Raw genomic sequence first — 12,932 nt, forward strand, 5'->3', positions numbered from 1 at the left:
CTGAGATTCCGTCGCTATTTGAGGATAGAGTTTCCTTAAAGCAGGGCTTCCCCATCTTGGGCAGGAGGAGGAGTCAGAACCCTTCCCCTCCCTCCCTCTCATCCTCCCTTCTCTTCCTCCTCCTCCTCCGCCCTTGGTCAGCCTGATTTTTAATCTAATCTTTTATTTAAAGTCAACAGAGGAGCTTGAATCCTGCGCACCTGCCCACGAGATGTTCTTTAACAATTTTCCAACCTCTGCCGAGAGGGGCAACATTAAGAAAGCTTGTTTTCTCCTTGAGGATTTAGGTTGTAGGGAGTGGGGCGGGCAGAATTCGAGGGTTCGGGCTGAAGCCCCAGTGTTCTGTACACTTGGGAAGAGAAACTGGCCGGGCTCGGGGTGGGTAGGGGAGAGTGGACGACCTGTTGTAGGACGAATGAACATCACAGCATCAACTTGGAGAGCTTTGTATAGAACCACGAGTCGCTCCCAGGCACTGAGCCTTCCAAGTGCCCATCGGGAGAGAAGGCAGGTGAATGCCCAGCGCGTAACCCTGGAGAGCGAGCCCCTCGGGCCACTATGCGACGTGCCCTTAGACGAGGCGCTCCTGGACGCACCCCAGGAGGAGGCAGGATGAAAAACACTCCAAGCCCGCACCTCCGGTCCTTGGCAGGGGACAGCGACCCCGGCGCCTTGCCCGTCGCCCTTCCCTACTGGACGAGGACCATTGTTCTCTCACATTCCCAAGGAATCTCCGACCTCTAGGATCCGTGATAGCTCTCAGCCTTTCTCCCCTCCAGGCTTTCCCATTTCTTTTCCCCGCCTCCCGCCGACGCCCCCAGATCTCTAGGGCCAGCTCTTCCTGAAAGTAGGCGAGGCCCAGAAGCTGCGGCTGGGGCGAAGACCGAGGAGGGTGGAAAAGGGGAGGAGCGGAGCGTGGCGGCCCGGGGCGTGTCCTCCGCTAGCCCCACCCCTGGGTGCGCGCGGCGGTGGTGGCGGCGGCCCAGCCTCGCTCTGAGAGACAGGTATCGCTTAGGCGCCATGTTGTGAGCGGAAGTGGGGAAACGCGCGGCGGTCCCAGTTCGGCTGGGAGCGGGCGCGGGAACCGGCGGCGGGGGGCGGAGCCGTAGTCCCAGCGGCGGAAGGAGGAGAGGAAGAAAGGGGCGAGACCCAGTGCCCGGCGGCGGCGGCGGCGGCGGCGCAAGGCTCTAGCTCCCTGTGCGGGCGTCTCCGGCCAAGGCACTCGGCATTCGGGCTATCGGTGCCAGCGTCGAGCCCTCTACGGGGCCGCCACCGCCGCCGCTGCTGCTGCCGCCGCCGCTGCTGCCGCCGTCGCTGCTGCTGCCGCCGCTGCCGTGGGGCTCGGGCGGCGAGGGAGCGGGGCGGGCGGGGAGGGAGGAGGCGGTGAAGGCGGCGGGCCGGGGGGGAAGATGCCGCTGGCGCAGCTGGCGGACCCGTGGCAGAAGATGGCTGTGGAGAGCCCTTCCGACAGCGCTGAGGTGAGTGCAGCGGGGTGGCCCGGGTCGGCGCGCCCCCGCCGGCTCGATCCCCTGCCCCGAGCCGGCCACTTGGCCCCTTCTTCTACCGCTCGCGTCTTCCCCGGGTCCGGGATTCCGGTTTGGGTTGGTCTGCTTGCCCGTCTGTCTATTCCTCCCACTCGCACCCTCACCTCCCTCCCTCGCTCGGGAGGCTGCCGGTGTGGCGGCGCGTGGGCTTTGGAGTGGGCGCTTGGGCTTTGCGAGAGACCGATTCTCATCAACTTTGCGTGGGGGAAGCGGTAGGCGGAGTGGGGGCCGGAGAGGAGTTGCGAAGTTTGGCCCAGCTGGGTCGGGGGGCTTACCCGGACTTAGGCTACTTCGAGGGCCATTAGGGTAGGATGTGGATTGAGCTGCTCAGCGAGCGCCGGGAGTCTGCGGTGGAGAGACTGGCGCAAGGGAGCAAGGCTCTAGACCCTTGGGCGTTTCGGACAAGGGTGCAGGACAGCCAAGGATTTTGTCTGTCCACCTCGACTACAGCGGTTTCTGCTGCTACAGGAAAGGAAGTGGACACCCGAGGCCCTCCGTCTCCCCTAAAGCCCTCGTTTCTGAGGTCGCCGAGCTCAAGGACTCGGTCCCCGCGAGTTTAACTTGAGTTTCCTGTCCGTGGAGGTGAGGGGGTGATAGTCAAGGAGATCAGCGGCAACCGTAAAGGGCTTTCTGATTTCCTCTGCCGAAATCTGGTGACCGGCCCTGAGACACCCACCCGAGTGCCAAAAACCTAGTGTACCCAAAGAAGGGGCAAAACAGGCTCCCCTCGGACACATCACCGCGCCGAGCCTTTCGCAGCCACCCTGTCCCGGAACCAACTCGGGGTTTGCGACAATAATCCAGACCAGAGCCTTTCCTGGGTATCAGCGCTCCCCTCGGAGTCGAAAATCAATTCCTGATGGTGGCGCGTCTGCGATTCTTGACTTTTTGGCTGCCTTCTATCTCCGCAGCGGCCTTTGGGGGATTCCAGGATGATCGGCTGCGTGTGTGTAATAGTGAGTGACCCCGTTTCTGGAAAGCATGACTGAAACGCGGGGGTGGAATGGGGCAGGCTCTGATGAGTGGTGTACTTGGCGGCGGCCGCTGCCCTGCCTGCCTCTGCACTGTGAGCGGTGGATAGGGTTACTGGTTACGTCAGTAAAACCCAGGCTCAGTTAGATCTGAGATGCGGGACACTGGCATTCTCTGTGTAATGGAGGGGGAGGGGAGATCAGTTCAAATTGCTTTTCGTACCCCCCCCCCCCGCCCCAGTCACCTCGCTACTGTGTAAAAATGTTTACTTGTTCTTCTTAACACAAGCAGAGTTGCAATAGTGCTTCCGATTGGTGCTTAGCATTTTGCATCTTGGATTGTACTTTTAAAACCTAAACGAAAAGCTGCTATTCCATGGGAAACACAATGATACATCTTATTTAAAAAGAAGGAAGAAACTCATGTTTTTAAATACAGGCGGATTTACTAGAATTGCATTTAAAATTGTTAGCTAGCCTAATAGAAATCTTGTATAAGAAAGCCAAATTTAGAATGTGTAATCATCTTTTGAATGGGAAGTGTGCAAAACTGTATGCCAGAGGACTGTTCTTCTTTTTTAACTTAAGATATGGTTTTGCATTAAATGATACAGCCAAAGGTTAGTAAATGTTCTTAAAGTGCTGAATTTGTGCAAGCAAATCGAATTTTCCTTGAGCCTAACTTTATTTTTTTTAAAGATATCAACATTAACAGTTATACCTTAAAGTGCACATGTGTGCTTGGCATGTGTTGATACGTAGGAAAGAATTTTAGACTCCGCTTTACCCTTTTTTGTCTATGTAGCACCCATCTGGATGAGGAAGGCAAAAAAGTATTATTTAATTCATTTAGCAACTACTGTATGCAAGGTACTGTGCTACATGTTTCATTTTTTGCCTTCATAGGACCGGATAGGGCAACGTTATGGTCCCTGTTGCTACAAATTAGGAAACGGGCTCTGAGGTTAAGGGCACAAACATAAATAGGAAATGGCAGAGCCTTTATTTGCAGCCAGGTGGATACAATTGAGGGTCTGCTTTATGTTAGGGTGACTGCTTGGAATCCTTTGTGCAAAATTTTGGAGGGCCGAATACCTAGGCCGTAGTTCAAAGCCATGGGTTTTCAGAAACAGCTCTCACTTAGTAAAGCCTTGTTGCAGTTAGTGTTGTGTTTTCCGGAACCTGGCAGATAGGATTCCACAATTTGCCATGTTCTGAGAATTTTCTTGTTATTCTGGCATTAAAGTACGTGAAACAGAGCCGACCACAGCCTAGATTTATTCAAACTAGATTTTAACTAATTGCCTTTAGATACTTTGTTTCCTTTGGTTGTTCAGCTGTTTCAAGTAAATGATCTGTTACCATTTGAGAAGAAAAAAAAATTGAAAGGCCGTGAGGAGAGACTTGGGAACTTCCACTGCAAGGTCTAGCATTGATGCCCTGTGCCGGCTCCTCCAGCAGGCTTCTGGCGGGGAACGGTAACATCAGAGTAGATGCATCAGAATCTCCCCAGGCTGAACCATCTCAGGGTTGGTTTGAATAGAAATTCAGGTTTATGGTCTTATTCTTAATAAACTGAACACTTGAAAACAGTTCACTTTTCTGTCAAATCCTCAACATTTAACACAATGCCTGGCACATATGTATTCTGGACTCTCTAAATATCTGCTAAGTGAATCATGAAGGTCAGGGTAATTATAAATCTTATCTCTTCTTATCATTTTAATCTCCTATTGAAATTGAACAACTTTAAAAGCCCTGAGTGTCTACTTAAAACAGTTTCTTCATTCCTCTATACCAGCCTTCCTGCTCTGAGACCTCACAGGAGTCTCATGGTGTTCAAAACAAAAAAACCCTTGTGGTTGAACTCAAACATGGGTTATAACATGATAGAGTAAAACTAGGCCAAATGTTTAAAGAAGCATGTTTAGGATAATAAAGGAAGTACTATGTAAGCAAAGTACAGGTTGGTAAAAGATAAAAAACAAGTTCACTTCCTAAATGGTATAGGTGAATTCAGAACTATTTGGTAAGTTCTTTAAAGATTTTTTTTTTCGATATTTGTCTACAAGACATGTCAAGAACTATGGTCCTCCTGTTTACGGATGCATTGCCACTGCGGTCAGAGGCAGTGTTCACTAGATCCTAATCTGAAATCTGGAGTGGTTCTTTTTTCCCAGTAGTGGTCATGCAGGTATAAATGATAGTAAATCTAAATGAACAGTTTTCAAAATAACAAAATTAAAGTGGCTATTTTTCCTCTATGGAAATGTGTTATGTAAAAATAGCCACAATAATGTGTTGTATACAAATATCACCTTGACCTCCTTTAAATAACAACTGCCCCCCCGCCCCATGCATTGGAAAATATTACTTCTCTAAAGCTCTTACTACAACAAAATGAGAGCCTTGTGTTGAAGGTCGTCTTTGGAGAACATGTGTGATTATAGTATTCTGTATTACAGTTGGAGTATACATGTAATACAGTACATAGATTCCGTAGTATTTCTACCCTATCGATAGTACAATTCCTTATCTGTAGGGAAAACCTTCTTTTAAAGTATGATAAATGATTTTGAAAAATAAGTTTTGTTAATAAATGTCTTTGCTTTTTCATTTTCACCACCTTTCAGAATGTTTTTCTCTTTGTACAAAACGAAGATTTGGGGAGAAGTCAGCAGATCTTATTCTGCATCAACTACTAAGTAACTGACACATTTCTCAAAACTGCATCGTTTTCAGTGATTGTGATGTGTCAAGGTGTGTGTGTTTTTTTTTTAGTGTAGCATGCTTTATTTCGACAGTTTGACCCTGTGCTGATAGATTAGATCCAAAATCTAAAACTAACTGCATTTAAATTTGCACATGAAAAAATAAACTTTTATCAGATTAAAGAAATGAGTTTACTTTTTCTGAAAATTGCGATGGCTGTAATACTGTATTTACGTTGGAAGATGACACAAGGGAGATGTGCACTCCTGACCAACGACTTGATACTGGGTAAATGATAAAATGGATCAAAAACCTAGATTTCTTATCTGAATTGCAAAACAGTTGTTCTGAGTATTTTTTTTTTAAGTTACCGTCTGCTGAAACATCCCTGTTGGGATAGCTAGCAAAATTTGCTGCAGCGTTGCATGCTCAGAGAAGTGAGGTCAGATTGCTTTGGTGCATCCAATGCGAACTGGGAGCTTAAGTGCCAACAGTTCGGATTATAATGAACAACAGTGACATCTTGGTGGTCTCCCTGGTAATGCATGAGCGTGGTAGTGCTCAGTTATTTGTGTTTTGATGGAGGCAATATGTATAATATAGATTGCATATCCCATTCCCCGGTTTGCATAGAAAAAAACCCTGCATTCTAACAGCTAATAGGAAATATCCCCCGGTAGTATTCTTTCGTAATTAAGACAGTGACCTCTGTCATCCAGTTATCAGATCTTCGGCATTGTGGCTTATTGATTTAATATGAAAGGCATATGAGAAAAGAAAAATAATGATAGATCTTTTAAAAAATGATTTCTTTGGGAGGTACACAGAAAGAAAGAGCTCCCATGTGTGGACTCACTCCCAACATGCCTGCAGCAGCCAAGCCCAGGGCTGGAGCTTTCTCAGTGGTGGCTAGGAACCCAGTCATCCGAGGCAGCCCTGCAGCCTTGTCCTGGTCTGCATTAGCAGGAAGCTGGTGCCAGGGGCTGGACGCGGATGTAGAACCTGGTACTTCTCCCTTATGTAGGATGGGAACATCCTAACTGCTAAGCCAAGTGCCCACCCCTTAAATCTTAATTGTTGGGTAAAATGAAAACAAATACAAGAAAACAAATACAAGTGCACTGTATACATCTTACAAAAACAATTCCTGACCTATATAATTTATTGATTAAATGACATGATTAATATGATGTGTTGCATGGATTCATTCTATGCTGAACCTGTTTTATAATATGTATATATATATATATATATATATATATAATCTGTTTTGTTTTAATCCAATGATTAAAATCATGTAACTCATAAAATATTTTTCCTAGAACTATTACTCTATCATTAAAGATAATTAAATCTATCATTACATGATACATTTATATGTATTTTGGCTTATATTTAGCAAGTATATTAGTAATATAAACTTATCACCTAAAACTTAGGGCTTCTGTGGGACAATTTGGATTAATGGCAACATTTTAATCTAAGCTTTGGAGCCTTAAATATCTATTTGAGTGCTAGCTCTGCTAATTACTTTTTAGCCTTATATAAGTTCCTAGTGTCTCTACTTCAACATCTAAATCTATAGAATAGGGAGGAAAATACTCACCTCTTATGATTATGGTGAATTACATGGGATTGCAATAAAAGTAAAGCATTTGATTTAGTACCTGGCTAAAATAAATCCTTTCTCACAGAACTGTCTAAAAAAGTCCTTTGTTTTTCTTCTGAGGTAATTTTTCCAAAACCAAACAAAATAATTCAAAATGATTTACTTGATCTCTTTAAACACAATCATTGTGACCTCTGAATATAATCGTAAGGATAATGTGAATAGAACTCTTAATTCCTGAGCTTTGCTGTTTTGCCCTTCCCAATTCTTAAATGGAAGCATCAGTTAAGTAACATTCTGAACACTGTAGAAGGAAAATATCTTCACGTCTTCTCGCTGTTCAAGTGGTTTTTTTTTTTTTTTTTAAGATTTACTTATTTATATTGCAAAGTCAGACAGAGAGAAGGAGAGACAGAGAGGAAGATCTTCCATCCTATAATTCACTCCCCAAGTGGCCGCAACGGCTGGAGCTGAGCCAGTCCAAAGCCAAGAGCCTCTTCCAGGTCTCCCACACGGGTGCAGGGTCCCCAGGCTTTGGTCCGTCCTCCACTGCTTTCCCAGGCCACAAGCAGGGAGCTGGATGGGAAATGGAGCTGCCGGGATTAGAACCAGCGCCCATACGGGATCCCGGGGCACATTCAAGGCAAGGACTTTAACTGCTAAGCCACTGTGCCAGGCTCTCAAGTGTTTTTTTTTTTTTTTTTTGCTTAGCAATGTGTAGGACACTAGTAGATGATGTGTTTAATTGATTGATTGCTGAATACCTTATCTGTGAGCCTCTTAAAGGTAGTATGTTCTTCAGAAATGGCTAAAAATACACACCACCAATAGGTAAAATTGTAATTTTTTTCTGAAGCATACAAAAATAAATGTGCATACCTTTTTATATTTTAGAATCCATCATTTGTATTAATTTCAATTGTAGAGAAAAAAATTAGTATGATATATCACTCTCTCCTTTTGTCTAAACATATGTGTTTTGGTTAATGGCATATGACTTGAGTATCTTGATTTCCCTGTCAAAATGTATTGTTTGACTTTGTGGTATGTTTCTTTGTTATGTGGTATTGATGTTTAATGAAATCAAAACAGTACATAAAATATTTTCTAAACGAGAAGAATTGGGATATGTGATATTTTAAGGTGTGTCTTTGCCCCTTGAGAGCCATTCTCCCCTCTGAGAAAAATGAGAGGATACTATAAATCAAGTGTTTGGGAATGGAGTGAAAAAAGATTTAAGCAGTATCTTTATATAGTTTCTGATAATGCATACTTTTTGAGATTTAGTGCCAACCTCTTTTTCATGAACCTCCTATTGAGGTCTCAAAGGACGCAAGTGTTTCCGCAGAACACAGTTTTGGAAAGTGATAACTACAGTAATATGATCCAGTAGTGCCTGCAAGTAAGCTGCTATCTTTAATTGACTATATTACAGCTTTTTTTCTAATATTCATGGTTATGAAAATTCTTTTTTTATCATATGCCACTGTCAATCTGCCTACCTTTCCTATTTGATTCATCATTTCTAACTTGAAGTCACTAGAGAGCAGATTGCTAGAGTTAGTAGTAATATTTTGATGCAGCCTTTTAAGATCTATTTACTTATTTGAAAGGTAGTATGACAGAGAGGCAGGGGGAGGGAGGAGAAGGAGAGAAAAGGCTTCTGTTCATTCCCTAAATACTTTCAACACCCAAGAACAGAAATCCATCCGGGTCTCCTGTGTGGGTGGCAGGAGCTCCAGGATTTGGGCTGTCTTCTGCTGCCTGCCCGAGTGCAGTAGTAGGAAGCTGCAGTGGAGGTAGAGGAGCCAGGACTCCAGCTGCTCCTTCTGTAGGAGATATTGGTGTAGCAAGCAACCACTTAACTTGCCACATCACGGTGCCAGCCCTGATGCAACTGTTTTTTAGCTTGGAAATGTTCTGACCTCATCTTCAAGAAAAAGCCACAATTTACCAAATTATATAATATAGCATCATCATTTTGTTGGCTTGGGGGAGTCTGCCCATCATGTACACATACCTCTGGTATTAAATATATTCTGTTGGGCATATTACTTAATCATAAAGGATTTTGTGGGCTGGAAGGTTTTTTTTTTAACATATCATAACAAAATGGCTCAAGTAGTGGCATTACCTGCTATGCATATTTAATTTGTTTTGAAAATGTCAGCCAGAAAATAACATAAAAATGAACTAAAGGGCTGGCAGCTATAAAGTAGAAAACTAGCTGGCTGGTCTAGCTGCAGTTAGATCTCTACATTGTGAGTCTTTTTTTTTTAAGATTTGTTTTTATTTTCTGAAAGAGTTTCAGAGAGAAGAGAATCTTCCATCCACTGGTTCACTCTCCAGTGCTGATCTGAAGCCAGGAGGTTTTTCTGGCCTCCCAAGTGGGTGCAAGGGCCCAAGGACTTGAGCTATCCTCTGCTGTTATCACAGTCCATAAGCAGGAAGCTGGATGAAAGTGGAACAGCCTGGCTTAGCTTTATGTCAAGGTGCTGGCCCCACATTGTGATTCCTTGTTTGTTATTCTCATGAAATGCTGCTGGTTGCCTAAATGTTAGATACTGTACATAATGTAAATGCAAAACACTTTGAGATTTCTTGTCATTCTCTGTTAATATAAGTAGGATCACTTCCATGTTGTAAGTGAAATTTCTTTATCTTAACTAATGCATCTGATTTTTTATGGACTATAAACATTAGTTATGTTTTGTCTGCTATGTAAATTGATTTTTATAATCTTATATATGGTCATGATCTCATCTACTAATCTGACCTGGTCATCCAGATTTCTGTGAGCTTAACTCTAATCCTTTGGTCCTCAAAGTTTGTTACAGGAATCTCAGTTCAGTCATTTGATATATGTTGGAAGCAGATGTTAAATGATAGCCTGAAGCAAAAGATCCTTTTTACATTAATAGATTGGACATCTTAAGAGCTGTAGTTTATAAGAAATCTTCACTCCAGAAATCCTGTAAAGCCCATAGTTAAAAAAAAAAAAAACTTAGCTACTTAGAATGGGATCTTAGTTTTTCACACTTAAAGGCAGAAGCATGTACCAGAAAAGCGAAGAGAAACAGGAAAAATTCTTTTTTAATCTTAAAGATTTATTTACTAATCTTGAAAGTCAGACAGGAAGAGACAGAGAGAGGGATCTTCCATCCTCTTTTACTCCCCAAATAACACAGCCAGAACTGGGCCAGTCTGAAGCTGAGAGCCAGATGCTTCCTCTGGGTCCCTCACGTAGGGACCTAGGCCATAAGCAGAGAGCTGGGTTAAAAGTGGACCATTTGGGCAACAAACAGGCACCCATATGGGATGCTGGCACCATGGGTAGAGGATTAGTCTGATATGTATGCCACCACGCTGACCTCTAAAAAGTAAAACTTCTGTAGAAGTACTGTGAATACATTAGCCCCTGGATAAACGTGACTACTGAACACTTGAAGTGTGACCAAGGAAATGAGTTTTTTTAATAAGTTTAATAGTTGCCAATGGCTCTTGGCTACTGTATGAATCAGAGTTCTAAATTAAGTCCCCCTTTTCTGTGTTAGGTTTTTTTTTTGGTAACTCTATCTTTTATTATTTGAATTTTGGAATTAATAGTCTTAAGTCTTTTTCCAAATAAAAACGTGAATGAGCCAGACACTGTGATCCAGCAGCTTAAGCTGCCACTGGAGACTCTGGCATCCTCTAGCAGTTCTTGGTTCAGTCCTGAGTGCCACACTTCCAGTGCTGCTGCCTGCTGGTGGGGCCCAAGAAGGCGTGATAAGTAGTCCAAGTATCTGGGTCCATGCCCTCCACTTAGGAGACCCAGATGGAGTGTAGGCTCCCTGCTGATGAGCTCATTTGGGAAGTGAGCCAACTCCACAGCCACATCACTCTGTCTTTCAAAAAACTACGTAATCTTATATTTTTAATACGTTTTTTTTCTAATTACAGTTAGGTTTTTTCTTATTCCTTTCCTAGCCTGATGCCGTATGTGATACGTTCCCCTTAAATCACCATTCTGCTGTTCCTCCAGTGTTACTAGTTTTATAGTGATGTGTCTCATACAAATGATAATTCCCAAATGTTGGCAGAAATTCAACTATCAATATAATAATAGTATGATATAATAATATATAAATAATATAAGTTCTAGTGAGCTGAGCTGTGGATAGAGGCATAAAATAGAATAATTTCATGATAGATATAATTGTGTGTTATTGGATGAATAAATTATTGCATGGTAAGTTTAATATTATGTTCCTTTCACTATACTATCGTAATTAAAATTGGGAAAGTACAGTAATATTTCATGGAACATGACAGATTTTATTCTTAATTTAGCATAAAATTTTAGAGCTACGACCTATCTATTGAGTCCTGTCCTATTTGAAAATTGAGACCTATTGAGGCAGAGCTGCCCCCAGGTCATATGTTGACAGAGAACTATGGTGTGCAGCTCATTTCGTTTTACTAAAACTTGTTTGCCATCCAGAACATATTAATTAAGCTGAAATATTTTATTATGTCTATCTTAAATATAAATTCTCAAAGTACCACAATGCTTGAAGACTCAAATATTATGTTTTCTCTGCTTTCTTGTTGCAGTTCCCTATTTTCTGTAACCAAGTGCTCAAAATCTAAAAGCCTTCCCTTAGCTTTGATTTCTAAATCTGGGAAATCTGGTTGGTTTTTAGTTTACAAAAACAACTTGAGAGCAGACCTACCTACAAATAAGTGGTGGGTGGCAGGTGTGTCAAGACCGTTGCTCTTTCCTTTCAGCGAAAGGATGAAAAGAAACAAATTTACTGAAAGCCTTTGTATACATCAACTTGAATGAGGTAGACATAACTGTCCTCAACTTACAGGTGAGGAACCCAAAGCCTAGAGAAATTAAGTCAACTGCTCTTGTTAGCAGAGCTAATAAATGGAGGAGCCAACATTCAAACCCGAGTCGCGCCAAGTGCCAATTCCATTGACTTTGCACTAGACTGTCCTGCTTGAATTAAGAACAACAGGTAGATAAGTACCTGTCTAGATGAAATCTCCTACTGGGAAAAAAGCATCCAGGTGGTTTGCGTAAGTAGCTATTTATGTGGTACTGTAGAGGATAAAGATCTAGGCAGGTAAATGCCTTCTACATTTGTAGCAGGAAGCTCTCCTCTCACCAGGAGACCTGCAAAGATCTGAACTGGGGAACTAGGAATGCTGCTGTTAAGAAAGACAAGGTGTACACAGTTCATAGGTAGTTAGAAATGCTGGTAACATTGGGTGACAGTGTGGGTTACACAGGCCTTTGTGAGCTGGCCTGCGAAAAAGCATTTGACTTTGTAGGGGAAAATGCTTTATGATTTCTAAACAGCTGTCTTACAAATGAAACAAAATACCTTTCATTTGGAAAATGGAGACTGCCTAGATTGTCCTTGAAAAAAAAATCTAAGTGTATGCTTGAGCAAATGTGCTCTGTTCTTTGCATTTTATTAAGTCACTACCTGTTTATATTTGCAGCTTTTCAGAAAAATTTATGTGATCTTGCCTTAAAGTGTCAGGAAATGGGACCTGGCTCAATCATGAAAGTTAACAATTAAGTTTCTATAGTATATGAAAAAGAAAATTAAAAGAGAATTTACACAATAATTGAAGGTTTTAAAAAGACTCTTAAACTGTTAAGTGAAATTACCTTAATTAAATTTTAATTGAGATATAATTTACATACCATAAAGATTACACTTGTAAAAATATAAATTTCATTGGGTTTAACATATTCAGAAGTTGTGCAGGCATCACCATTTTATAATTTTAGAACAGTTTTATCACCCCAGGAAAAAAACCCATACTCACAGTCCCCATTTCACGTTCCCTTCCCCTGAACAACCTTCTGTCTCTAGATTTGCCTATTCCGGACATTTCATATTAATGGAATCCTACAGTATGTGCCTTCTGTGTCTAGCTTCTTTCATTTAACATTGCTATTTCTGAGATTCGTCCATGCTTTGGTATATATAGTAAAGTTTCATTCTTCTTTATGGCTCAATGGTATTCCGTTACATGGCTGCATCACATTTTGTTGACTCATGCATCAGCTGATGGATGTTTGGGTTGTTTCTA

General features: G+C 42.5%; 1 protein-coding gene across 2 annotated transcripts in view; it reads left to right on the forward strand.

Annotated features, from left to right (window-relative positions):
* Positions 1–1,139: 1,139 nt before the first annotated feature.
* RPS6KA3 (ribosomal protein S6 kinase A3) overlaps positions 1,140–12,932 on the forward strand; it is a 102,894-nt gene continuing 91,101 nt past the window's right edge. The window contains exon 1 of one of the 2 annotated variants that reach the window (XM_004587809.4): positions 1,140–1,478. In XM_004587809.4, coding sequence (XP_004587866.1) covers positions 1,410–1,478 — 69 coding nt within the window. In that variant the 5' untranslated portion in view covers positions 1,140–1,409. The remainder of the gene's footprint in view (positions 1,479–12,932) is intronic. The other variant, XM_058658446.1, reaches the window with a different exon arrangement.

The sequence above is a fragment of the Ochotona princeps genome, chromosome X, assembly GCF_030435755.1.
Source record: "Ochotona princeps isolate mOchPri1 chromosome X, mOchPri1.hap1, whole genome shotgun sequence".
In the NCBI taxonomy this organism is placed as follows: Eukaryota; Metazoa; Chordata; class Mammalia; order Lagomorpha; family Ochotonidae; genus Ochotona; species Ochotona princeps.